Source organism: Geosmithia morbida (genome assembly GCF_012550715.1).
Source record: "Geosmithia morbida isolate 1262 chromosome Unknown scaffold_12, whole genome shotgun sequence".
Classification (NCBI taxonomy): Eukaryota; Fungi; Ascomycota; class Sordariomycetes; order Hypocreales; family Bionectriaceae; genus Geosmithia; species Geosmithia morbida.
The window spans coordinates 79,667-105,639 of NW_023336199.1; the positions used below are offsets into that span (position 1 = coordinate 79,667).

The window sequence follows — 25,973 nt, forward strand, 5'->3', positions numbered from 1 at the left end:
GGGTTTGTTTTCTTTTTTTTTTTTTTGGAGACTTGACTGCAGTAGAGGAAGGGTAAGAGGGAGCCCATATCTGGCTGTACGTACTATAGGTGGCTCCTTCCCGTGGCAGGTTGTAGGTCGTACGTTGGAGAGTGTTCAGCCACACACGCACACATGCGGGCGAGGAGGAGAGAAGAGGAAGAAAGGAGAAAAAAAGAAAAAAAGGAGGAAAAAGAAAATAACCTGGCACGTACACGCTGGGCAAGTGAAGCAACAGAATACGGCAAAGTCTGAGGAAATATACAAGTAACATGCAGGACCGACCGGGGTCTGGTCTGGTTAGCGTCGTGCTAGCCTTTTTCGGAGAATTGAATCCTTGCCATGGTGCTAGATGATTGGCTGGGATATCCCCAGGGGAGCCGTTGAGGATGTATCAGATCTGTTTCGCACCTGCCCGAGGGGAAAATAAGTATATTGAAATCATGAATCAATACATCAATCAGTAGATTTTTTTTTTTTTAAATTTTTTTTTTTTTAGAAAAAAACATGACATGACTGCCATCATTCGCACATTCACATCCTAAACGCGACTCTCAGAGGACCACTCTCCCCCTCCCCCTCCCCGCTCCGACTCCTACGACTGCCCACTCTACTTGTACGAGAGAGAGAGAGAGCATGCAGATAGTCGGGGATGCGTACATGTACGGGGGTGATATGATGACGATATGACAACACCCCCTCGAGGGCTGAAGATGAAACGGCTTACCCTGAGGCTCGATGACACGGGAGAGATCCGTACAGTCTGCCTCGGATATCCGACTCGGAATATCCAGCAAGGCTGTCACGACCGCAACATACACTGACCGAGTCCGAGTCTCTGGCTACATATACCCGTATACGTGTGATACATGTATTGCCCGTACGGGTATATCAGCAAGAGATGATTCATCACTCGTCGAGACGCCACGGCGCGGTAACCCATCATTCGCCCCGACAGCCCTCCACTGCGCAACTAGGCCACCTCGTACTCGGATCATACGACCTATACCGACAGCCTTGCCTGTCCACCCTCCTCTGATCTCTCGACACACGGCGTAACACACTACATCCGAGTATCTGTATCTGTACCCGTGCAGGGGGGGGGGGGGGGCGAGAGAGAGTACGGATATACTGGATACTGGGTGTATGTATTTTTGGAACGCGATTAACCGACATAGATACCCTCTTTGGGAAGAGACAGAGAGAGAGGCTGTCATCATTCTCTCCGTGAGCGCCACCGTCCACTGACGTCTACTACCATATCTGTATATACTACTCCAAGGTAATATAGTAATATAGTAACATGGTAATATATCGTAATATATCATGCGCACCATCCATCCATCCCTCCCCCCTCCCCCCCCCCGTCATTACCATTTTGAGTATTGTATAGCCGTTCTGCCCCCTCCCAAGCCCCCAGCCCCATCTACGACTTACGGCTATACTTACTAGTAGTAATATTACTGAAAGGATAGGATCAACGGGTACCAACCCCAATTCGACCTCGTCACGGCGCGTGCCGTCACGGCCACACCGGATGCGAAGAGAGAGAGATACAGAGAGTCAACATTTTTCTCTCTCTTTTTTTTTTGGAATCATAGAGACGTGAGAGCAGAGTCATCATAATCTTGCACGAACTGCTTCCCTGTCGCACGTATTACCGTCATCACTCCCGTATAGATTAACAGAAGACTGTTATTATTGTACTCCAGAGTTGAAGTCTAGAATCTGGCCTCCCCGGTCAGGTGATTGCTCGCATGGAAATCGTAGGGTCCAGGGGAGGAGAGGAAAAAAAAGAGGTGTCGAGGTGGGGGGGACTCCCGAGGGGGGGGGACCGTAATATCGTTCCCCTTGCTCTCGGTCTCTCTCTCTCTGTGTACGACTCTACGAGTATTACCATCCCGGCTCATCTCTCCTTCTCCGTCCCGACTCTACAATAATACATGATGTATAGGTCCAGTAATACAAGGCATCATTATCCGTACCCGTACCCTTGCTCTGCTCGTGAGCATCAATCCAAGCAAATGACTGGGTATATCGGGTTGTAGCAGTGATACAAGGTAATAGTAATAGTAATAGCAGCAGCAGCAGCAGCAGCAGCAGCAATCTGTAGTCTCAGTCATAATAGTAGCCTTATCGGCATACCCCATCGGCATATCTGTCACTCTTTCCATCCAAGACTTGCAGAGAAATCGTTATTCTCCCGTGCGTAATACCCGGGGACTTTATATATATCAATACACAATACACCCTCACCCAAGGTAGAATAGATTGAAACGAGAAAGGGGGGGGGATCTCGATGTTATTCGATGTGTGCGTGTGATGATTCAAAAGACGGGCACCGCCTTTCAGGTCACAGAGATTTTCTGAGTACACCAAGAACAAATTTTCTCTCTCTCTCTCTCTCTCTCTCGCGTAGTGGATGCCAACGTTTCAAGGGTTGGGAGGAGACGGAAAAGGGGGGGATCCTTGTCCGGCCCGGGGTGGGGGAGAGGTAAGGGGCCAGTTTTCTCTTCTTTTTCTCTCTCTTCAACTCGGCTGGCTCGCCCTGACTTGCTTCAAGGGGGGGCAGGCGAGAGGAACTGCCGAGTAACGGGGCTGATTGTTGAGTGGGAAACTCTTCGACAGCCTCTGTACCGTTTCTGTCTGACATGGTGACGGGAAAGGTTTGTGACGACTCCAGAGGGGGGGAAGGGGGGTGTGGAGGGCAACGTCGTTGAAAGCATTGACGGGACAAGATTTGGTCTGGGGTTGAACGCTCTTCTCAATCACAATACAGAACCAGTACGGAGTACGGTTTACCGGTATCGATACCGGCCGTACCGGCATCGACTGTTGCTGATACCTCCTAGTAGTAAAGTATCAGTACTATTTTAACTATTGTCCATACTACTTTACTAGTCTGCCATCTTACCATTCTAACCATCATCACCAGGTGAACGGAGGTAGCAGCAGCAGTAGCATCTCGGAGTATTAACTCGTCGGCTGTGCAGAGAGCATGGGTATAGTATTATATGAGGAAGTGTGTCTAGTATCCACCCCCCTCCCCCCCCCCCATCATCATCATCATCATCACATCTAACGAGTTTTAATAGTCCGCGATACTTATTAGTAACAAGCAGTACAGTATTACCGGCAATTCCTCCGTAACATGACCCTGCAGAAAGAAATAAGATAAGATGTATATATAAGAGACGGGAAAGGAAGAGAGAATACGGAAATATAATATCATCACTTGTGCCTTGTCATCTTTTTTTTGTTTGTTTGTGATACAGGTATTATATACATGTAATATTATATACATGTAACATTATATACACGTAATATTGTATACATGTAAAATATAATTAATACAATGCAGCAGCACTCTCTTTACGAGTATTACAAGGGGAGAGTCGGTCAGTGGGGCTTCTTTTTTTATATATATAATTTTTTTATATAATTTTTTTTTAAATTTTTTTTTTTTTACCCGTGCACTAATAATACACCAGCTGATAGAGTCCCACTACAGTCCACTAGCCTCCTAATAAGCCTCTAGGTAATTCTCCTTCCGTCCCCTGACCGGGTTTCGACTCTCTCTCTCTCTCTCTTCTCCCCTCTTCTTCATCACCTTGCACCGTGAATCGATGATACCTGTACGGATTACTTCGTGACACAACATACACACACACGGAGTAATAAATTAGAATTCATCTTGATAGGATCTACCGTAGATCACAGGGGCATCGGCGGAGCTCTGTCTTCTGTCACCTTTTTTTTTGGGGGGAGAGGGGGGGCGCCGGTTGGTTTTTGCTCTGTCTTTTCTGTTTCCTTTCTTCTTTCTTTTTTTCTTTCTTCATTCATCTTCTTCTTGACATCGGACCTCTTGAACTACACACTCTCTCCATCTCTTTCCCTATGTGTATTGCTTCTCTATGCGCATTGAATCTTGTTTCGTTTCACATGTACATGTATACACACACACGCGCACGCACACGCGCACGCACACACACACGCACACACACACGCACACACATATATATATAGAAATATATATATATATATATATATATATATATATACAGCTTCATAACCGACTATGGCTCATGATCCTGTATAGTTTTATTTATTTATTCTGACAGCTGGCAAACTCACATCATGTACGTACAGTCAGTCTCGCACCTCATCTGCAGCTTGTAAGTTTAAATACGACGTAAACTCGTAACTGTTTATTTTACGACATAACTCCGCTATACTCCTTAACTCCGTAGATTCGCATGTAATCTGTACATCATTCTCGTCCTCGTCTTCTCCTTCCTCTCTCTCCTTCCTTTCTCTTTTTCCCTCTGTCTTTTTCCCTCTCTCCTTTTCCCTCCCTCCTTTCCCTCGCTCTTTTCCCTCGCTCCTTTACTTCTCCTTTCTTTTTCCTTCTTCCTCTTCTCAATTTTTTTCTGTGCCCTCGTGCCCAGCACGTCAGAAGATATGTTATTCGTCATGTTTGAGCTCACCCTTGCTCGAGTCTAAACTGGGGAGGGGGGAGGGGGCTGCAGAGAGAGCATGAAGGGACGGGAAATTAAACCGAAGAATTATTATTCATGTTTCCAATTGAGAAGAGAGGAAAGAAAAAAAAAAGGAAAGAAAAAAGGGGGAAGATCGTTTCCTCAATTGTTTAAACCCCTACCTATTCATAGCCATCTTCTTATGCGCAACATCGACATGCGCCTATGATTTTTATCATTCAAACGACTCGACTTCGACGGTCCATCACGTTGCATGCCGCCTCGTTGACGGGATTACCATGCGTCCAGTCTAGTACCCGTATTCCGTATTCTATCCTCTGTAGATTGTTTTTTATATAATAATAAAGAACCAAATCCCCTCCCCCTCCCCCCCCCCCCCCACCCCCCAAAAAAAAAAAAGAAAAAAACAACAGAAAAACAGGGCCGAGAGAGAAGACGGGATCGCCGGCAAGATAAGATTACTGCACTGCTCTACCCATCAATATGGGGGCGACGCGACAAGGGTAAGGGAGGGCGGGGCCTAGAAGCCTTCTGATTGTACGTCCCTGGCGTTTTTTTTTCTCTCCTTCTTTAATGACAATTGTGCTCCATCACTAGGATCATATTAATGGGTCCCTTTACCCCCCCCCTCTCTTTAATCCTTGTTGATCCTCCTCCACACTTCGTTCTCGGCAGCCGCAAGGCTATTGCCTGCAGCCGCGGCCCATTTCCTTGCCTGGCCCCACATACTGGAGTCGTCGTTGTCATTGTTGTACAGGTAGTACTCGTTGTGCTCGTATGAGGGGAGGTTGCTGCCGCTATTGTTGTTGTTGTTGTTGTTGTTGTTGTTGTCGTTGTTGTTGTCGTCGTCGTCGTCGTCGTAATCGCCACCACGGAGGCTGCCTTGACCGCCGGCATTATTATGCGCGCCGGGAGGAAATCTCTGCTGGGCTGATGAGGCGTAGGGATCCTGATGATAACCCGGCGGGTGGGAGAAGCTAGCTGCCTCGTGGAGGGTAGCATTGGTGGGTCTTGCATTACTGCCGACCGCGCCAGCGCCAGCGCCAGCAGCAGCCTCGCCCGTCGTTGCCGCTGTCATCGACGACGGCTGATGGTGACCAGCACCAGCACCAGCATTGCTGTCGGCAATGCTCGTAGATCTACCCGGTGCGGTGTAATTGGTCATGGGACATGGGTGGGACATTGGAGGAGGCATCGCCCCTGTCGTCTGAGCTGCCGTCCGCCGCTGGTATTGCTGCTCCTGCTCCTGCTCCTGCTGCTGCTGCTGCTGCTGCTGCTGCTGCTGCAAGGTCTCGCCAGCCTTGGGAGGCGGTGGGATATCCTGTCGCTGCTGGCTTGTACGAGCAATACTCGTATTGATACTCGTACTCATGCTCGTGGGTGATGCCGCTACAGGCACCGCCCCGACCTGTGGAGCGGCGGGCCCGTCGTCTCTGCCATGCTGCCGAGATGTCTTCTGGGTTGGGGTGGGCTGGCCTGGTCGCCCGTCGCCGCCGGTGAGAGGCTGTCGCGGCACTCCGGTCTGTACAGGCACGTCTGATGTCGCTGCAGGCTGGGGGACGGGGTATTGGTAGTCTCGCTCCTGCGAGCTTGCTGACGTGGTCGCAGTTGGCGGCCCCGGTTGTGGTTGTGGCTGTCGTTGCTGTCGTCGCTCTCGTTGATGACTTGATCTCGGGTCATTCAGCTGGCCTGCCGTCTGGGGCGTTGTGCCGGACGGCTTGGCGGCAGCGTTGATGGGGCTGGCCGTGTATACTGGTATAGCAGGCATTCTCGGTGTGGGTTCCTCTCCTCTCTTCCTTCTCCTGTGTATATCTCTTTTGGATAACTGATGAATCTCTTGCTCCTTTCTCTGCCTGACGATGATAATGTGAAAGTACTAGAGTGACAGAGTGACGGCTGGAATAAAGATGCCAGAGTGGCGTGCGTCATTCCTGTCTGGGACATCAGGTGACGGACAGGCAGTACACCCCCCACCCCCCCCCCAAAAAAAAAAAAAAAAAAACCCCCAAAACCAAGGCACGGTGTGGCGGGGCTATCATCCATGTTACACAGGTTCGACAAAGGACTTTTTGCGCGATCTTGGTCCTTACTCTTGAGAAAACATGTATTCGTGTTTTGCATCATCTATATCCGATCGTGCATGGTGCTAAAGCAGGTAATGATGTTAGAAGAAAAAAAAGTATGCATGTATGATATATACGTAAAATAAGATATCACCTGCATTCCTCTTCTCCCCCCACTCCCTCTTCTTTCCTCTTCTTCTTCATCCTCTTTTACCATCATCCCCCCCTCCCATATCAACCTTGGGCCTTACTCTTGGGCTTGAACGGTGACTCAGTCGGTGCCCTCACTGCCGCCAGGCGTTTCAGCTCAGCATCATTGTCGGTGCCTCTACCCATGGTCCTCTTGGGCCCAAGATCCCCGAAGAGGAAACCCTCGGGCATAAACCTGTCTCCCTCATCGCCGGGTAGGACACCCCCCCACAGCCACGTTGCCCAAGCCGTGGGACCCCATCGTGACAGGAACCCAGGGCGGACATACCACGGGTGCTCCATGTAGGCGCTTCCATGCATGCGACCAGTCTTGGGGTCCGGCATCGACAGCATCGGCGCGGCGAAGAGCGGAGGAGGGATCAGGTGGCGTACGACGAGCTTCCGAACATACAGCAGGGTATACGTCAGGGCTGTGATGCCGAGCCCAGGCTCAGGGTATCTTTGCGTCCAGGTCATCAAGATCAGCACATTTCATCGGTATCCCCTCGGGAGAGGAGAAAACAGAGAAGGAGAGGAGGGAGGAAAGAAGGCGAGGAGGGAAGAAGGCGAGGAGGGAGAGGAGGAAACAAAAAGGGAGAGGAGGAGATAGAGAAGGGGAGGAGATAAAGAAGGAGAGGAGGAAAGAGAGCTGATGGAAGGCAAGCACAAGGAAAGAGGGGGGTGGTGGACGTAGACTCACCCAAACGCATGACGCATCCGTTCACCCATCACGACCATGCTCATCGACGACACGGCCGGCCCCGCAAACTTGGGATACGAATCGCAAAACAGCTCCATGAGCACCTCTCCCAGCCTGCGCACCTCCGGGTACGGACGCATGTACTTTTCCTCGTACCCGGCCGCCCAGCAGGTCAGGTCGTCCATGAAGTCGATGCCGTCGGCCCAGTCGTCGCGGCCCAGCTCGGCCTTGTAGTCGATGCTCATGAGGTCGCCGATGTGCTTCCAGAGCGTGCCCATGGCCGCGCGCTCCATGTCGCTCAGAGGTCGCCAGTCGAACATGGCGATGCCGCGAACCGGCCCGGCCATGGACGCCCACAGGACGTAGAGGAGGTCCTCGTTCAGGATCTTGCCGGCCTTGCGGTACGGCGCGTGGAGGAAGTTTGTGCGCTCGATAGATTGAAGGAACAACGGGTCCTGGGGCTTGAACTGCGCCCAGCTGCGGAGCCGTCAGAGGATTCTGTCCCGTAGCAACGTGTGTCCTGTAGGGGAAGGGTCTCGGACCTACCATGTGTAGAGGATCGAGGTGTCTGCGTATCTGCGACGGCTGTCAGTAAGGCCGACGGCCACAGGAGGCGAGACTGCGGGCAGGACAGACCTCTTGGTTGCCTGTCCTCTGTCGGCAAGATCGCTGACAGACATGAGCACCTTGGCCACGTTCTTCACCGTATATGTCTGCGCAGGAGTTGTGAGCGGCAGGTCCTCGTCTCCCGAGGTGTATACAGTCTCGGACCTACCCTTAGCAATGCCAGACGCAAGGAGAGATCGTAGAAGAGCGTGTGCTCGTAACGGATCATGTGATTAGTTATGACCGAAGCATCCTCCACCGTCATGGACGACAGCGACTCGCGGTCCGTATATCTGTATCTGGCTTGCAGACGGTTCACCCTGCAGAAGCGAAGCGCCGAGCCTACGAGGCTGGCATATCCCACCAGGCCCAAGACGGCATAGAGCCATGTCGAGGTGAGCAGGGAAATACAGAAGGATCCGGAGCGAGCACCTGTGGGGGCAGAGATGGAGGCATCGGCATCACCGTAGGCTATCGGACTGGCACTCATGATGTCGGTGTGTCAGAGGCAGCACGACACCGTGTGATGCGTGTAGTTGGTGATGGCTTCTTCGGGGAGGGTTCTTCGGGACATGAAAGAGAGGGAGGTTCTCGTTCCCCCTAAGAAGAAGAAAAAAACAAGAAGACTGAGCAAGGGGTATCATTTAAATAGTTTCGGGACGCAATGGGCAAGTTATACCGAAGTCATCATTACCCTTGTGTGCCGTATACACCCCGTGAAGGATAGGAGAGGGGGCGAACGGCCTGCTGAACGAGGCGGTGGGACTAATGCTCAGCGACGGTGTGCAGGTAGGTACTAGCAGTGCGAGTATGTAATGCTCGTGTGCGTATTGGTTCCCATGATGGCCCAGACAAACCGATTCACGGTGCGGGTGCGGATTACGGTCATGCTGTTGATTCTCCCAGGGGTTTTTTTTTGGCTTTTTTTTTGCCCGTCTTCGCGTCCGAGACATCCTCTCACACTGGGATGGATTGTCCTAGCCAGAATGGGATACCAGATCGCAAAAGAGGAGGCTCTTAGACGTATCTGAGAGTTGAGTGGGGTCAAGAGGGGCGTCGATCGCTGCAACTCTCCTTGTCCCCTCACATGCGAGTATATCCTGATGATGCAGCTAATGATAGAGGTAAAGGGTAATTGTATATATTCGTACCCCATGAAATGTTTCCCTCGTGGAGATGTGCGAGGTGTGTGTGCTTCGTATATTTTGGATGCTGTCACGGACTCAGCTATGTGCTCTAAAAAGTGAATCATCCCGCCATGCTATGGACAAGGCAGCGATGAGTTTTTTTTTTTTTTTTTTTTTTGGTTTTGTTGAAACCTCAAGACTTACAGGGAAGATGTCAGGTCCTGTTAATCTCATAAAAAAAGCCAGCTAGTAATAAGATTGTGCATCACATACACCGCCGACAGCATGTGCGGTGCACCACTATGCATTCAGCACTGAGTCGTAGGCTTCATGACTGGGGAAATCCACTAGTAGTATTCACAGGGGGGAGGGGGGGGGGATCACATGTACAGCACTCCAGAGGTATTTCTGTCCTTCCCAGCAGGATATCGCGATGATGCACATTCCAGCAACTTGAAAGAGAGGGGAAGAAAGAAAAAAATACATGCAGCTTGGAGAAAAAGAAGGGGAAAAAAAAAAAGCTGGTGTTCTGTTATACTGTGACGGCCTCTATTATTTCCTAACCAGGAGGAGATCTGCTTCATCGGATTATCAGTACATCCGGTAAGGAGGCGCTAACCCAAAAATGGTATGCTGGAGATCGCGGTCAGGACCATGATGGTCTGTCCGCCCTCGACTGCTTTCCAATCTCATTGACGGTCAGCCCTCTCGATTTGGGTGCTGCGGTCAGGACGTAACCATACAGAATGGTCGGCAAAGTCAGCGAAAGGGTTCTCCTCCGTGAGGGTACGTCCCGGAAACTTCCCTTCTCCTCTTCCCCTCGATGATGGTTTGATGGAAGCGCGCACACGGGTGGGTGTGCGTAACCGAGGACCATCGGCTGACTGATTCTCTCGACAAACAGGCCTGGAGAGGACCGATAATGGCATGAAGCTGACGAGCTGGCCCGAGGTGGCCGCCATCAACCAAAAAAACTACTACACGTAGGCCAACCCTTCTGCTCCGGTGCTCTAGGAGAGAGACGGATGTGACGGAGCCGATCGACTGACACGGACGCGAACCCCCCACGTCTTTTTCTCTTCTCTTCTCTTTCTTTCAGTGATTACATGAAGCGCGATGATCAGGTGCTCGCCCTCCGAGTGCAGAACGATGCGAACCGCGACAAGCTGGTGCAGAGCGCCAAGGACCGCGACCGCGCCCTGTCCAAGCAGCCGAATGGCGAACTGCCCCTCCCCGTCCCCGACCTGGCGCCGGAGGATGAGGGCGCCGCCACCCCGGCGGCGGCCATCGACCCGTCCAAGATCATCGTCATACACCCCGGCAGCCAGAACCTGCGCATCGGCTTCGCCAGCGACGCCCTCCCCCGGACGGTGCCCATGGTCCTCGCCACCAAGTTCCCCCAGACCGAGTCGGAGATGTACGAGGCCCTGCCGCGGCGGCACTTCGAGGCCAAGACGACCGAGGCCCAGTACGGCGAGGAGTGGTCCAGGAAGTACCAGAAGATGTGCGGCGACCTCAAGGTGGACATGCGCGCCAACAAGCGTAAGGTGCTGCCCAACTCCAAGGAGCTCGTGCAGACCTACAACCGCCGCACCGAGGCCGAGATCATCCAGAAGCACAACGACCCGCTCGAGGTCGAGTGGACCGACGTCAAGAAGCTCGAGGATCCGGAGTCCTTGGCCTCCTGCTTCATCGGCAACGAAGCCCTGCGCATCCCCGACGACTCGTCGCCCAAGTTCAAGCTCTGGTGGCCTATCCAGTCCGGCTGGTGGAACGAGGACGGCTACAACAGCAAGGAGCACCTGTTCGACGACTTCGAGACGCTGCTCGACAACGCGCTCCGCCAGGAGCTGGGCCTCCGCCGGAACAGCCAGTGGAAGCAGTACAGCTGCGTCTTCGTCATCCCCGACCTCTACGACAAGCAGTACGTCGAGCAGGCGCTGCGGTCGTGCATGTCCTGGTTCGAGTTCAGCAAGGTCAGCTTCGTGCAGGAGAGCATGGCCGCCACCTTTGGCGCCGGCTACACCCAAGCGTGCGTCGTCGATGTCGGTGCCCAGAAGACGTCGGTGACGTGCGTCGAGGATGGGCTCTGCCTCGAGGACTCACGCGTCAACCTCAAGTACGGCGGCTACGACATCACCGACACCTTCCTCAAGATGATGCTCTACGACAACTTCCCCTACCAGGACATCAACCTGCGCAGGCGCTACGACTTCCTCCTGGCCGAGGAGCTCAAGATGAGGCACTGCACCATGTCCCAGGCCGACATCTCGGTGCAGCTGTACCAGTTCCACATCCGCGCGCCCAACCGGCCGACGGCCAAGTACCACTTCAAGACGTACGACGAGGTCATCCTGGCGCCCTCGGGCGTCTTCGACCCCACCATCTTCGACAACAGCACCAAGCTGCGCGGGCGGCGCACGCTGGTGCCGCGCTCCTACAACGCATACGACATCGACATGCCCGACGACCCGACATCGGCCGCCCAGCTGGCCGTTCTCAAGATGGTCGACCCATCCGTCACCACCACGTCTACGTCCAACGGCGGACCGTCGCAGCAACTCTCCGGCGGCGGCGGCGGCGGCGGCGACGTGTCGACGCCTGTCAAGGACAGGTCGCAGCCGTTCAGCTTCTCCGTCCGCGGCGGCGGCGACAGCAGCGCAACGCCCATGGGCTCCCACGCCGGGTCGCCGGCACCCGAAGGCGCGGGCACCCCCGTGCCGGCACCATTCGTCTTCGGCAGCGGCAACAGCAATAGGGATGCCACCAACGGCGGCAGCCCCGCGCCCACGGGATCGCGCGCGGCCGGCACCCCCGTCCCCGGTCAGAACGGCAGCGGCAGCAACAACGGAAACCAGGCATCGCAGCAGGCCCCGGCAGGTCTGTTCGTCGACTCGGCAGCCCGGACGGCCGAGATGGTGGCGGCCAAGAGAGACTCGGTCCTCCCCGCCATCCCGCTGGACGTGGCCATCCTCACGAGCATCGAGACGGCGGCCCGCGGTGACGAGAAGAAGCTCCGCGACTTCCTGGGCAGCATCATGGTCATCGGCGGCGGCGCCAAGGTCCCCCACTTCACCGTGGTGCTGGAGGAGAAGCTCAAGCAGCGCCGGCCGGACCTGGTCGAGAGGATCCTGGTCAGCAGGAGCGCCAGGGACATGGACGAGCAGGTCGTCACGTGGAAGGGCGCGAGCGTGTTTGCCAAGCTGCCCACCAACGATTCGTGGATCACGCCGTATGAATTTGAGAGGCATGGATCCAGAACACTCCACCACAAGGTCTTGTGGAGTTGGTAGGTCTGTCCTCCTCCTCCTCCCCCCTCCTTTCTTTCATCTTTCAATGGTAGAGATGGTCGAGAGGGTGATTGTTAAAAAGGGAGGAGAAGGGGAGTGGGGTTAAGTGTTCGAGGGAGACGAGACAAATATGTGGTTGAATGACGTGGGCGGCGGGTTTTGCATCGGGCGTTTTTTCTTTTCTTTTTTTCTTTTGGGTTTTCCTTTTCTTTTCTCTTTTCCCCACAGAATCGGGAAATGGGCGGGTTATCTTCTTCTTCTTCTCTCTCTCTCTCTCTTCCACTTTTCCTTCGCAAAGAAATCAAGGAGTATTATCATAGGTAAAGACGCACCTCGTGTTTTTTCTTTCTTGATGAGGATGATCGGAGAAGAAGAAGAAGGATATATGACAGAAGATTAGGGCGTTTGATACGTGATGTGTGATGAAAGACAAGACACTAGACTAAAATCACACTCGAGTCAGCGAAGACTCTCCAAAAGATAGCAATACTCGCACCATAGGAACTGAGAAGAAATTCCCCGATGATATATGTGCCCACGAGTATTAGTAATATCAGGGAGAGGTGTGTTCTCGTCAGTTGACGCGTGTTCGTGGTCGGTTGGTATGCAATACCGAGGGCGGGAAGGGGCTTAGATAATGATGGTTGTTGAACGTTCCAGGGGGGGGGGGGGGGGGGGGGGGGGGGTGGATGGGATGGTACGAGTAAACAATGCGCTGCTGCTGCTGCTGCTTGTCGGTATTAATACATCTGATACTCGTACTCCGAACTCGGGTATCCACTGCATAATAAGAAACACTACTACTACTACAATTACGAGTGTTTTTTTTCTCTCTCTTCTTCTTCTTCTTTTTCCTTTCCTATCTCTCTATTGCTCTACTCTGCCATGTGATTCATGGTGGTTATGCAAAATTGAGAAAGAGAAGGAGAAATAATACTATACAAGATAGAAGAGGAAGAAGGAGAAGGACCAAGATGCTGTCGTCGCTCTCGCCATTCTCGTCCTCGACGACAAACCTCCAGGCAACGACCTACCTGCTGGGCGTCTCACTCTTCTCGATATCCTTCCTCGTCTTCCTCAACAGCTCCGTCTCCTTCGTCATCACCGACCTGATCGGCACCAAGACTGGTGTCGGCGACATCGTCGGTACCCTGGGCTTCGCCGACGAGCTCGTCGCCCTCGTGGCCTGCCCGGCCTGGGGTCTGGTGTCGGACAGGCTGGGTGTCAGGTGGGTGTCGGCGATGGGGTACACCATCATCGGCTTGGCCCTGATGATCTTCGTCCAGGCCAGGAATGTGTATCCTCAGCTTCTTTTGGCGAGGATCCTCTTTGCCGTCGGTGGTTCAGCTGCGTACGCTCTTCATCTCTCTCTCCTCCCTCTCTCTCCTCCCTCTCTCTCTCTATATGCATAACCCCTCTGACACGGTACACGCACAGAGCCACAATGGTTACAGCTACACTGCCCTGCCTCACCGATGACACCGGAGCGGTCGAATCCAAGGATGGACCTGACGGGAAGCAGCAGTCTCGCGTCTCCCGACAGAGTATCGCCTTCTCCGTCGAATCCGAGGCCACCATCACACCCGAGCGGTATACGCGCCTCGCCAGCGCGTACGCCCAGTCGACGACGCGCAGCAAGGCCTCGACCCTGTCGGGCTACGTGGGGCTGGCCACCGGCTGCGGCGCCCTGGTGGCCCTGTCCCTGTTCCTCCCGCTGCCCACGCGCTTCGGCAGCCGGGACGGCGTCACCCAGGCCCAGGCCGTGGCCTACAGCTTCTACGTCGTCGGCTCCATCTCCCTGGCCGTGGCCGTCTTCGTCCTGTTCGGCTTGCGCAACCTCAAGGGCGAAGAGGGTAAAGGATGGGGGGTTCTCCTCGGTCTACGCGGAGGAGAAGAAGAGGCGTCGGTCAATAACGACGACGACGACGACGGTGGCGTCGGCAGCAGCCGGAACAGGCGCAGCCGCTCGCAGAGCCTGGGAGGGACGGCGGGATACCACTACAAGGCCCGCCGGGGGTCAGCCATCCCCTACCTCCGCCTGATGAAGGAGTCGGTGCTCCTGGGGCTGTCGGACTCGCGCATCGCCCTGGGCTACGTGGGCGGCTTCGTGGCGCGCGCCTCGACCGTGGCCATATCGCTGTTCATCCCGCTCTTCGTCAACACCTTCTTCATCGGCAACGGCTTCTGCCACGGCTCGCCCAACGACCCGTCTCCGGAGCTCAAGGAGGAGTGCCGCGCCGCGTACGTGCTGTCGTCGATCCTGACAGGCGTCGCCCAGCTGGCCGCCCTGGTCTGCGCCCCCGTCTTCGGCTACCTGTCCCGCCGTAGGGGGCCGGTCAACTGGCCCATCGTCGTGTCCACCGTCCTGGGCATGGTCGGCTACGTCGTCTTCCCGCAGCTGTCGAGCCCCGAGCTCAAGGATGCCGGCGGCAGGGGCGGCACCCCCGCCATCCTGCTCGTCGTCAGCCTCATCGGCATCAGCCAGATCGGCGCCATCGTCTGCAGCCTCGGCTCCCTCAGCCAGGGCGTCCTGACCGTCGAGATCCCCGCCCACGCCGCCGCCGCCGCCGCCGCCCACGCCGCCGAAGCCTCTATCGCCCCCGACCAGGACGAGTCCACCGAGGCCGACCCGCTCATCCGCATCTCCACCCGCGACACCCGCATCGAGCGCACCCGTCTCAAGGGCTCCATCGCCGGCGTCTACTCCCTCTGCGGCGGCGCCGCCATCCTCATCCTCACCAAGCTGGGCGGCTACATGTTTGACCGTGTGTCCACCGGTGCGCCCTTTTACATGATGGCCCTCTTCAACGGCGTGCTTCTCGTCGTCAGCCTCCTCCTGGATGCGGCCCAGACCTATGGGAACGATGGTAATAGGCTGTAGAATCCCTGACGATTATGGTCCACGAGTTTTATGAATTCCGAGCATTGCTTTCCTTGTCTGTTTCTCCTACCTAGCAGTATTGTCGCCTTTTTTTTGGTCTTCTTTCCTTTGCCTTTCCAAAACAACTTTGCTGTCTTTTCTCTTCATTGTGTTACTGTCTCGTCTTAGCTGTATCACTTAGTACGTTATATCCAATACCTTTTTTTTTCTTCGTTATAATCTAATCTACATCCTATTCTCCCAATGGTGGTGAAAAGAAAGTATGCTTCGGTCTAATGCACCCTCTACGATGACAGCTAGGTTTGCTAATATAGGAGGAGGGAGGGGGGACTGAGAAGAAGCATTTGGCACTTCAATCTGTCCTCAAGGTTGTTGACTTGCACCACGGGCAGAGAGAAGCTCGGTTCCAGTCTGGTCGAAAAGGGACACAACAGAGCACGACATCTTGAAATGGGACCATACCAGTGTTCCTTACAGAAGGAGCAAGAAAATGCAAACAAAAAAAAAGAGTGATGAAGCTAGCAACCGGGTTCGAACCGGTGACCTTAGGATCTGCAATCCCACGCGCTACCGCTGCGCCATACCAGCTGTTGGCGTCTATTCCCAACTTGGAATCCGGAAGCACAATTTCCAGCTCAAACGTGTATCGTGAATGGGGGGGCGGGCCACAAAAAAAAGAACCCCCTCCCGAAAACTTGGGGGAAATAATCGATATCAATATTGGAAATCGCGACCCACGAATGGAGGAGAAATTCTCCAAGGTCTAGAGTAGAGAAAAACGAGATGACAAAAAAAACAATTTATCAATTGTTGTTGAGCTGGCAGCCGGGTTCGAACCGACGACCTTAGGATCTGCAATCCCACGCGCTACCGCTGCGCCATGCCAGCTGCTGTTGACCAAGTGGGCGCATAATGCTGACTATCAGGGGCAGATAGGTGTTCCTAAATGTCACTTTTCCAGCTCCAAGCGGTCATATCATGTAGCATGATGAGGGAGGGAATAAAAGGTATTTGAATACAATGATGCAGAGAGACTTTAAAATGTTATGGTTTCAACGCAGGAACGTTGTGCCTTTTTTTTTTTTTTTTTTTTTTTTTTTTCAGAAAACTGTTCTCTGCGTTCGGGTCAGCATCTTACCCTGTCCTTACCCCGTCGCCATCGATCGTCTACGGTCTACGCTTGGGTTTCTTGGTATTCAGCATTGGACTTGTGGCTTTTTTTTTTTTTTTTTTTGAAATGGCTGGTATAATAAGGGTATACTATCCTTGGTATTGGGATTGCATTTCAGATGGGTCATGTACATGGTGGAACAGCGATGTTGTTATATAGTCGGTTCTTGGTAGATGCCCACATGGAGATCAATATTTCAAAGTTGAAGAACTTTTTGGGACAGTTAGCAAGTAGAAGCAAAAACTAGAAGAAGAAGAAAACAAGAAACAAGATATCCATTGGTTTTCTACTTCATTGAACCTCACAGTTCAATTCTCTCCCCGATCATTCTATTCATATCCTGCTGAGACGCGCTCAACTCTGGGGGGGGGGAGGAGTCCTACACAATAATAATGTAAGCAGTGTCCCCACATACTACTTACTCTCTACTTCAACTTCAACCCGCGCATTACAACCCTCCAACTTTCCCAACCTCACCACCATAAAAGAGAAAAAGAAAAAGAAAAGAAAACAACATCCATCGCCCAAACAATCACCATGGCACCCGTCGATAGTGTAGATCACAATGGCCTCGAGCGTAAGGCAATGTTTTCCATCTTCCCCTCCTCATTCAGTTCCCTCCCTCACTCCCGCTGACATCCACCTCCGCCTTCAGAACAACTCAAGGACATCATCCAAGATCTATACCAGGTAATGGTCCAGGTATCAACCTACGATTCAGCCGGTCGACCAAGCCGAGAAGTTCTCGCCAACGAAATGTACATTTTTCAAACCCCCCCCCCCAAAAAAAAAAAAAAAAAAAACACAAAGCTGGCATCGGACCTGACATGACATGACAAAAACAAAAAAGAAAAACCCTCTCTCGAGATCTCCAAACTCTTCACAAGACAGCCACCCCGCCCAACCCCTCGGCCGATAACCTACCTTTCGTCCCTCCAGAGCTGCTAGAGTACGTCGAGAACGGTCGCAACCCAGACATCTACACTCGAGAGTTTGTCGAGCTGGTCCGCCGGGGCAATCAGCTCATGAGGGGAAAGGCCCACGCCTTCGCTTCCTTCCGCGACATCCTCGCCGCTGATATGGTCTCCGCCATGCCCGAGCTTCGCCACGACGTCAGGATGGTCTGCCACGCTACAGGGGGCCCCGACCCCGTCCCGTCCGTCGTCGGTGCTCCCGTCTCGTCAGATGCTCCCGGTACGGCTTCGTCTTCTGCTGCCGCCACGGCGGATGCTGGCGCTGGCGTTGGCGTTGCTCCCACACAGCAGCAGCAGCAGCAGCAGCAGCAGCAGCAGCAAACGACAGAGACTGGTAGTACCGTCACACCTGCCCCTGGTAAAGCTACGACGCAGTAAAGGGGAGTGGGGGAGGATGACGAACTTTGCTTATATAGAGATTTGTATGCTCTTTGTATTTAATGGCGTTGAGGATAGGAACTACTAAGTAATCAAGATACCCATATGCATAAAAAAAAATCATATAAATAAAAAAAAAGAACAGCAACACCTCCCCAAATCAGCTACTTTGGGTCTTATTCTTTTCACACGTAACATTCCAGCTTCTTTCTCTTCCGTCTCTATGCTGCTGCCCCTGTTGCTCATGCTGCTGTTCTATGCCGCCATACCAAGTTCCTGAAAATGTATACAATGCCACCAACAACGGCCAACACAGCGAGGAGCTGCGGCGGTAGGAGAACAATGGCGGCCACGAGCAGCGCGCCGTACTGCCGGATCTTGGCCACCAGCCTGTCCCGTGCCTCTTTCTTCTCCCGTCGCATGTGCCAGTGACCGCGCCTACGGCTATCCTCTCCGATGTGGTCCTTCTTCTCTCCGTAACGGTAGTCATCGTAGTGATGATGACTGGCAGCATCGTCAGCAGCGTCAGCGTGGTTGGCGTACTGCTCATCATCATTGAACCCCGCAGACTCCTCATCCTCATCTTCCTCGCGCTCTTCGGATGGTCATGAGAAGCCGTACCCGGGGGGGAAGCCGCCACCTCCACCGCCTCGGCCAAACGACGCTCCGCCGGGGAAGCCGCCGGCTCCTCCGGGGAATCCGCGAGCACCGCCACCGGGGAAGCCGCCGCCAGCTCCGCGGAAGCCGCCGCCGCCGCCACCGAAGCCGCCCTGGTTGCCCATCATGCTGAACAGGATCTCGGGGTCGATGCCACCCATGCCGCCGCCCATGCCGCCGCCTCTACCGAACATGTCGGACGGGTCCATGAGGTCGTCGCCGTTGTCGTAGCTGGCCTTCTTCCTGTCGGCGGGGGGTCACAGTCGTCAGTCTTTTGGCTCCTGGAAGGGGAGGCCATCTGATGGGGGGTGAGGTGAGAAACTTACTGAGGGTCGCTGAGCGTCTCGTACGCCTCCTGCATATCCTTGAACTTGGCCTCGGCATTCACGTCGCCCGGGTTCTTGTCGGGGTGCAGCTTGACGGCCATCTTGCGGTAGGCCCTCTTGATGTCGTCGGCGTTGGCGTCCTTGCCGAGGCCCATGATCTTGTAGTAGTCCTTGCGCTGGCTCTTCTTGAACTCGAGCTCGGCCCTGCGGATCTCCTTGGCAATGGTGCGGTCCTCAGGGTCCAGCTCCTGGATCGACTTCCACTCCTTGACGGCCTCCTCCCACCTCTCGGCCTGGCCGAGGGCGTTGGCCTTTGTCTTGCGGGCCTTTGTGTAGCTCGGGTCGAGGCGGACGGCATTCTCCGAGTCCTCGATGGCGGCGTCGTACTGCTTAAGCTTGAGCTTGCACTGAGCGCGGTTCTGAAGCAGCTTGGAGTTGATGTTCTTGTTGGACGTGTCCACGTCGAGGGCCTCGGTGTACTTGTCGATGGCGGCCTGGAACCGACCGGACTTGAAGTGGGTGTTACCTTCCTCCTTCATACGGTCCAGCTTCTGCACAATCTTGAGCCACTTGATGCAGTCGCGGAAGTCCGGGTCGCAGTTGAGCGCCATGCGGAAGAGCTGGATGGCCTTTTCGTTGTCACCCTGCCCATACATGACGCGGCCCCTCAGCACGAGAGCCTCGGGGTCCTGGCTGTTCTGGCGTAGCAGCGACAGGGCAATGTTCTGCGCCTCGCCCAGGGCGTTCTCGCGGCCCATCTTGAGGTAGGCCTCGCCGCGTAGGAGCTGCCACTTGCGGGGCCTGGCGACGGTCGACCCCAGGTTCTTCTCGGCCTGGTCCAGGGCGTGTAGGACCATGGACATGGCGGTGCCGCGTTCCAGCGTCTCCTTGGCAGACTTGATGTGGCCCAGCATCTCCCTGGCGGGAGCGGTGTCCTTGGCCGAGGGAGGGGGGCTGATGCGACCAAACGTAGTCATTGCCTCCTCGGGGCGGCCGAGGGCCGTGTAGATGCGGGCCAGACGGAGCAGGATCTTGGCGTTGTCAGGGTCCAGATCGGCAGCGCGGCTGCAGTCCTCCAGGGCCGACTCGTACGAGCCGCTGTACATGTATGCAGCAGCACGGTTGCTGAGGTAGACGGGCGAGTTGGGGAACAGATCCACAGCTGTTGAGGAGTGGACCGAGTCAGTATCATGTGCCCAATCTTCTCCATATTCCTTTCCTGCCGCCAACATGTAGAAGAGAGAAGGAGAGGGAAAATGTGTTGTATACCTTTGGAGTACTGCTCAATGGCCTTGGGGTAGTTCTTCTCCTTGAAATGCCGGTTACCGGCAGCCTTGTAGGACTCGGCATCCTCCTCAGGCGTTGTGATGGGACTCGAGGGGTTGGCCTTGTGCGGAGGCGGGGCAGGAGCACCGTCACCGCCACTGGTGCCGTTGGGGATAGGAACGGAGAAGTTGGCCTGTGCCGATGAGTTCTTGGGGGAGCCGGCGGTCGACGGGGCATGGGCGGCAGCGGCGCCGCCATTGCTGGCGGGCTGCTCGGTGTCAATGTCCATCGAGTTGGAGCCGCTCATGGCGAGGGAGGAGAGACGCTTGCGTTCCTCGGGAGGGAGGTTGAGAGGATGAGTGTGGGGGTCGACCTTTCTCCGACGGAACGACGACGACGACGATAACGACGAGGCCGAGGAGGAGGAAGCCGACAGGGGAGAGGAGGGGTCAGCAGCGGAGTAGCGTGGGGCCCTTGACGAGCGTGGGTATTGCCTGCTGCTGCTGGACGTGCTGCTCGGAGTCGTGGGGGAAGAGGAAGAAGGAGGAGAAGGGGCAGGGGCTGCCGGTGCAGAGAAAGGCTCTGCTGTGCTGTAGGCCGACGAGTACCGAGATGTCGTCGATGCCCGCTTTGTGGGCGACGAGGGCTGGGAGGGTTGGGAGCGAGGAGGTCTCTGATGACTGTTACGGTCCTGACGCTCTGGACGGTCCTGACGCTCTGGACGGTCTGGACGTTGCTCGTCAGGGACGGGGCGGTCGTGTGGTCGGCTGCTGGACGACGGGACCGAACCTGTAGAAGAATGTTTCTTGGTTGGTGATTTTTTGGTGCTGCTGCTCCCACTAAAGAACTTCATTTGGGGCCGGTCGCAGGGCTGCGGCTCGGCCGCTGCGCGAGTGGACGCTTTTCGATTGCTTGCTGAGTGGGTTCGGTGGCCGATGGCTGTACCCCGAAACAAGGATATTTCGGATAAGATGAGTCAAATGCGCTTAAGCGGGGTTCTGCGGTCCGGACCACTGGGTCACCTTCACTGCCTCTTCTCTTCTCTTTCTGTCCCCTTGGGATCTCCCTGGCCTAGGAGGGGAGGGGGGGAGGGAAGCGAGGAAGAAGGGTCTAGGGGGGAGAAGGGGAAAAACAAAAAAGCCTAGAACCCTTTGGGCGTCGGCGGCGGCGTCGCAGTAAACACACAGAGAGAGAGAGGGAGCTTGGGAGTTTCTATGTGTGGGTTCCTATGCTGACCGCTGGTCCCTGGAACTGGTGATGCACGTAGCACCAGAAGCTGCGTCAGGAGAGAGCCGTTGGGATGGACAAAGAGGCGGGACACCGTCTGAAAAGGAAAAACATAAGCGATGACGAGTTGAAAATGTGAGAGGTTGAGTGAAGAAGAGAGAGATGTCGAGCTTGGAGCCACGAGGGCCAGGAATTGATAATAGGAGGAAAGTGAAAAAAGTAATACCAGGGGGGCGGACCCTTGTCGGGAAGTGTGTGAGAGAGAGACCAACAGCAAGCAAGCACAGCCCATGCTCTCGGATGTGTAGGTGACAGTATTAATTATCTTTATAGATAGACAGAAAAAATTCCCCAAAGAATAAAAATAAAAATCCCCATCAATCACAATACCTTCCCAGCTCTCTGTCCGAGAGTCCATCCTCAGCCCCCCCCCCCCCCCCCGGAAATCTCTGTTCTGTCGTGACTGTTATCCAATCCTGGTAGCAGGTAGGCACCTCTAGATATATGGGATGGCTGGCTGCAGGTGGCTACCACTCGTACAGTACTAGTGCAGTGCCTCCGGGAGCTGGGGGACGGGCCGTTGGGCGTCCGGCAGGGCGGCAGGCTCTGTAGCCCACGCTAATAGGCGCTGTAACCACACCTTCCATCTGCTGGCGATGGGTGGTCCAGGTCCACCCTCATTTGCGATGGATATCGATGTCTGGTCGTCTCTTCTGCTGCTGTTGCACTTCTCCAGATAGGGTCTGTGTGTGTGTGCTGCAGGGTAACCATATTAAATGAACAAGGGGGGAGGCACTGTTTTGTTCTGTCTTGTGTGCGCGTGTTTCTACTTCCTTCTCCTTCCATAATCGTCTTCTACTACGTAATCGTACTGTTTCCATGGGGGGGGGGGGGGGGGAGCGTTCCAGATGATAATACTGGTAATATTATCGACTTTACTCGTACGGTGTCATCCGTGCTTGACTGCGCTGGCTGCATACGTACCCGTACAGTACAGGTACCGGGCAGCGTGTAGCTTCACGCATATATGCACATCCTTCTATAGGGGGTATGCACCTATGCAACGCTGATTCTAGAAGGTTCAGTGGGGCGCTTCCTCGGCGGGCGCATGCCAAGACGGCCGGGCGAGTGAGGATTGGGTATTACCACCAGCTCCGTCCGTACTCGTTATCCCAGCCCCCCTCCTTCTTCTCCGAATATGTCATAATCTTTCACGTACAGGTAGGTAGCAAGTAATAATATTACATGTAGTCTCGTTCTCACCCCTCGAGAGTAGCACTCTATTGGTGTGTGCGTAGCCATGCTCCTCTGTTCCCAACCACCTGTCTCGGTCCATCACCCAGATGGGCGGGAACCGCCTTGCAACCTCTACGAGTACGGAGTGATACATGCAGCACGGAGCACTCCGTACCAGGGCTCCAATCTATCATCCATCCCGTCGATACGGATACAGCCACGACGTACACTGTTCCTCGTAAATGCGTTGTCCTGTAATCTGTACAGACCGTACGAGCACTGTCTCTCTAGTTGCCGTGGCACAAAGCACTGGCTAGCCTCGGCTGATACAATCCGCCAAAAGCGAGAACCCCCTGCTCGTCGACGTAATGTCACTAATCACGATTCACAAGTCTTCTAGTCTACTTCGCACAGGAAGAAACGAGGAGAGGCAGAAGAAAGAAGAAGAAGAAGAAGAAGAAGAGGGCGACGAGTACAGCGTAGCAGGGTGTGTTTGATCCATGTGCACAATCAAGGGAGAAGAGTTTGTCTTCTTCCCCTTTCCCATCCTAGCAATAGCATAATACCCTACCATACCGAGTACATTTCCTTTTTTTTTTTTTTTTTTTTTTTTTTTTTTTTTTTTTTTTTTTTTACAATAGAGAAACATTGACGTAACGGTAATCCGGCCGTTGCTTACTGACAAGAAAATCACCAGCGCCACCGGAAGAGAGAGCATCGAGACAAANAGAGGGCGACGAGTACAGCGTAGCAGGGTGTGTTTGATCCATGTGCACAATCAAGGGAGAAGAGTTTGTCTTCTTCCCCTTTCCCATCCTAGCAAGAGCATAATAACCTACCATACCGAGTACATGTCCATTTTTTTTTTTTTTTTTTTTTTTTTTTTTTTTTTTTTGTTTATTACAATAGAGAAACATTGACGTAACGGTAATCCGGCCGTTGCTTACTGACAAGAAAATCACCAGCGCCACCGGAAGAGAGAGCATCGAGACAAACAATCCGAGAAAGGAGACGCCAGGTAACGATCCGATCCAACCCAACCCAGCCACTGCAAGCCAGATGAATATATCCCACCATAGCCCCTGACCCTGCACATTAATCTTGCGACTCTTGCGCCGCCTCCTCTGGCCCGCCATTGGTGCCCATGACGGAAGTGACAAAGTCACTGTACTTGAACACATCGCCGCGCTTGGAACCCAGCTGCGCCGACATGTTCCTGTTGAAGGCGCGGCGGCCGGTGAAGCCGTCCATGACCTTGTCGACCTCGGCGGGCGTGAGGGCCCTCTCCCCGGGCTCCGGGGGCGTGGCGAGCAGGGCGTTGCGGAGCTCGGCCAGGTCGACCTGGCCGCTGTCGTCGTCGTCGAATGCGGAGAAGGCGGAGAGGAGCTCCCCGCCGGGAGAGAGGCCGGCCAGCGCCTCGGCCAGAGAGTTGAGGAACGCGGCCAGGGCTATGGTCTGAGGCTGGGAGGGGGGGAAGAAGGGGGCGACGTCGGACGGGTTCGAGGGGAGGCCTGTCCGATCAGCATCCTGTTAGCTCTCCTCCTCTTCCGGGCTTATACAGAGTCTGACGTACCCATCTGTTGAAGCATATCGGCCACGTCCTCGCGATTGACGACACCATCGCAGTCGCGATCGAGTATCTGGAACCCATCCCGCAGCATGCGCACCTGAGCAGGCTGCAGCTTGGACAGCGCATTGCCACGGTGGTCAGCCGTAGATGCTGCTCCGCGGACCAAGGAGCTGCGCGACGGCGACGTAGCCGACCGCAGTGGCGCGGGTGTCATCATGCTGCCGCTGCCGGCGCCACCGCCACCGCCGTAGACGGTCGTCGGGGTGTTCTGGCGCGAGGGGGAGCCGAAGCTGGTGGTGGTGCCGCCGCTGTACTTGGTAGGGGAGCCCGTCGGCGTCGACTGTCGCAGGGGGGACGGTGAGGCCGGCGACTCGGCACGGCGAAAGGGAGAGCTTCGTGATGGCGGCACGCTGTATCCCAGGTGCGAGGACGACGAGTGTCTGTGGTGGTATGCCGGAGCAGACTATGATTGTCAAGATCTGTCAGTTATTTATTTTGGTCGCTCCGCTGAGCCGCTCGGACGCAGGAACGAGTGGCGGTGGGCAAGAGCGCCCCCCTCCCCCAGGTATGTAGTTGCATACCATGGTTGCCGGGCCGTTATTTTGGAACAATGGGCCACGTCAAATGCTGTGCGTGAGTGGGCTCTATCTGGGCCTTGGGAGGGAACTTTTTCCCTTCTTCTTCTTTCGCCGCCTCTCAGGTTCCGGCTCTATAACAGAACGAAGAGGATCTTTCTTTACAGAAGAGTAGAAACTCGTCTCCCTCTTGGCGGCCGAATATTGAGGCGAAGGTGCAAGAGTTTGGCGGTTGATGGCGATTCCCTGATCTCAAAGCCACAAAAGTAAACAATTGAGATTCTGATGGCACAACAACCATTACGGTGGTGGTGGGGGGGGGGATGAGCCACCTTGTGGCTGGACAAGCTGGAGTGGACGCCACCATTTTTTTTTTTCCAACTTGGGGGCTCCATATAATGACTTGTTTTCTTCCCCGCACAACCCAGTCGGGGTATTAATAGTAGCTAGTGATACAGATATGATTTATATTACTGTAGTAGCGATACATCATACTAGTCGCAGCAGTTGACGGCATCCCAGAGCCAGAGAGACGTTGGTTTTCTGTTTAGGCTAGACGTGGGTGATGATGGATATCTGAGCACCGTGACTTCACTCCTATACGTACGTCATGTGCTGTGTTCTGGTTGCTGCTGTGGACGGAACACGGAGTAGATTGATGGGTTGATAGTGCTACGAGATTTCAGTATACGGGTAGACAAGTCACAACGTCTGCATTGCCGAGAACCTTTCCATAAAGCATCAGGAGCTACAGAGTACTCGTATAGTACGGAGTGATGGGTCTCAGGTTGGTCAATCCTCCATCCTCCCACCCCCAGGTTTGACTGGTGGAAAGGTAGTATTGCTGCAGCATTATTAATACTACCTTGCGTCTCTACAGATTACGAGCATATACTCGTATGTACGAGTAATACTCGGTACGTCGTACTTTCAGGGGCTCACCCGCATCCACCATCCGCAACTCCCAACCAAGGCCCCAATTCGTCCAGCTGGTGCTGAGTCCGTGACCGAGCCAGGAGACCCAAGCTAGCCTCTGCAAGTTTCGGAGTACTCGTAGGAGACCGGGGAGTGCGTGCAGGGAGAGAATACGATAAACGCGCATCTCTTACCATCTGAACCCTGTCCGTGTCTCAGTGTCGCCATCAACGGGCTTCCATCGCCATGACCCGACACAGGACGGATAGTATTATCTACTTAGTGTTACTTCCACCGTTACCATT

The 25,973-nt window shown here is 54.4% G+C and overlaps 7 protein-coding genes across 7 annotated transcripts; 3 read left to right on the top strand and 4 right to left on the bottom strand.

Moving 5' to 3' along the window:
• Positions 1 to 5,151: 5,151 nt before the first annotated feature.
• Positions 5,152 to 6,285, bottom strand: GMORB2_2096 (uncharacterized protein; the record flags this gene model as incomplete). The annotated part of the gene is made up of 2 exons (XM_035464076.1): positions 5,152 to 5,717; positions 5,880 to 6,285. The coding sequence occupies 2 exons, from the start codon at positions 6,283 to 6,285 to the stop codon at positions 5,152 to 5,154; spliced, it is 972 nt and encodes a 323-aa protein (XP_035319786.1).
• A 529-nt stretch (positions 6,286 to 6,814) lies between these two features.
• GMORB2_2097 (uncharacterized protein) lies at positions 6,815 to 8,565 on the bottom strand (the record flags this gene model as incomplete). Its single annotated transcript, XM_035464077.1, has 4 exons — positions 6,815 to 7,229; positions 7,470 to 7,946; positions 8,016 to 8,182; positions 8,245 to 8,565. The coding sequence occupies 4 exons, from the start codon at positions 8,563 to 8,565 to the stop codon at positions 6,815 to 6,817; spliced, it is 1,380 nt and encodes a 459-aa protein (XP_035319787.1).
• A 1,383-nt stretch (positions 8,566 to 9,948) lies between these two features.
• On the top strand, positions 9,949 to 12,495 carry GMORB2_2098 (actin-related protein 8; the record flags this gene model as incomplete). Its single annotated transcript, XM_035464078.1, has 3 exons — positions 9,949 to 9,988; positions 10,107 to 10,185; positions 10,302 to 12,495. The coding sequence occupies 3 exons, from the start codon at positions 9,949 to 9,951 to the stop codon at positions 12,493 to 12,495; spliced, it is 2,313 nt and encodes a 770-aa protein (XP_035319788.1).
• A 1,082-nt stretch (positions 12,496 to 13,577) lies between these two features.
• On the top strand, positions 13,578 to 15,373 carry GMORB2_2099 (Major Facilitator Superfamily; the record flags this gene model as incomplete). The annotated part of the gene is made up of 2 exons (XM_035464079.1): positions 13,578 to 13,843; positions 13,930 to 15,373. Coding segments are annotated over 2 exons (1,710 nt in total), but the record flags the coding sequence as incomplete, so codon positions are not given.
• A 1,708-nt stretch (positions 15,374 to 17,081) lies between these two features.
• GMORB2_2100 (uncharacterized protein) lies at positions 17,082 to 17,896 on the top strand (the record flags this gene model as incomplete). Its single annotated transcript, XM_035464080.1, has 3 exons — positions 17,082 to 17,121; positions 17,200 to 17,302; positions 17,395 to 17,896. 3 exons carry the CDS (start codon positions 17,082 to 17,084, stop codon positions 17,894 to 17,896), a joined length of 645 nt encoding a protein of 214 aa, XP_035319790.1.
• A 242-nt stretch (positions 17,897 to 18,138) lies between these two features.
• On the bottom strand, positions 18,139 to 20,998 carry GMORB2_2101 (DnaJ-like protein subfamily C member 7; the record flags this gene model as incomplete). Its single annotated transcript, XM_035464081.1, has 4 exons — positions 18,139 to 18,491; positions 18,537 to 18,796; positions 18,880 to 20,098; positions 20,149 to 20,998. 4 exons carry the CDS (start codon positions 20,996 to 20,998, stop codon positions 18,139 to 18,141), a joined length of 2,682 nt encoding a protein of 893 aa, XP_035319791.1.
• Positions 20,999 to 23,703: 2,705 nt separating this feature from the next.
• On the bottom strand, positions 23,704 to 24,617 carry GMORB2_2102 (EFh; the record flags this gene model as incomplete). Its single annotated transcript, XM_035464082.1, has 2 exons — positions 23,704 to 24,119; positions 24,182 to 24,617. Coding segments are annotated over 2 exons (852 nt in total), but the record flags the coding sequence as incomplete, so codon positions are not given.
• Between the last annotated feature and the right edge of the window lie 1,356 nt (positions 24,618 to 25,973).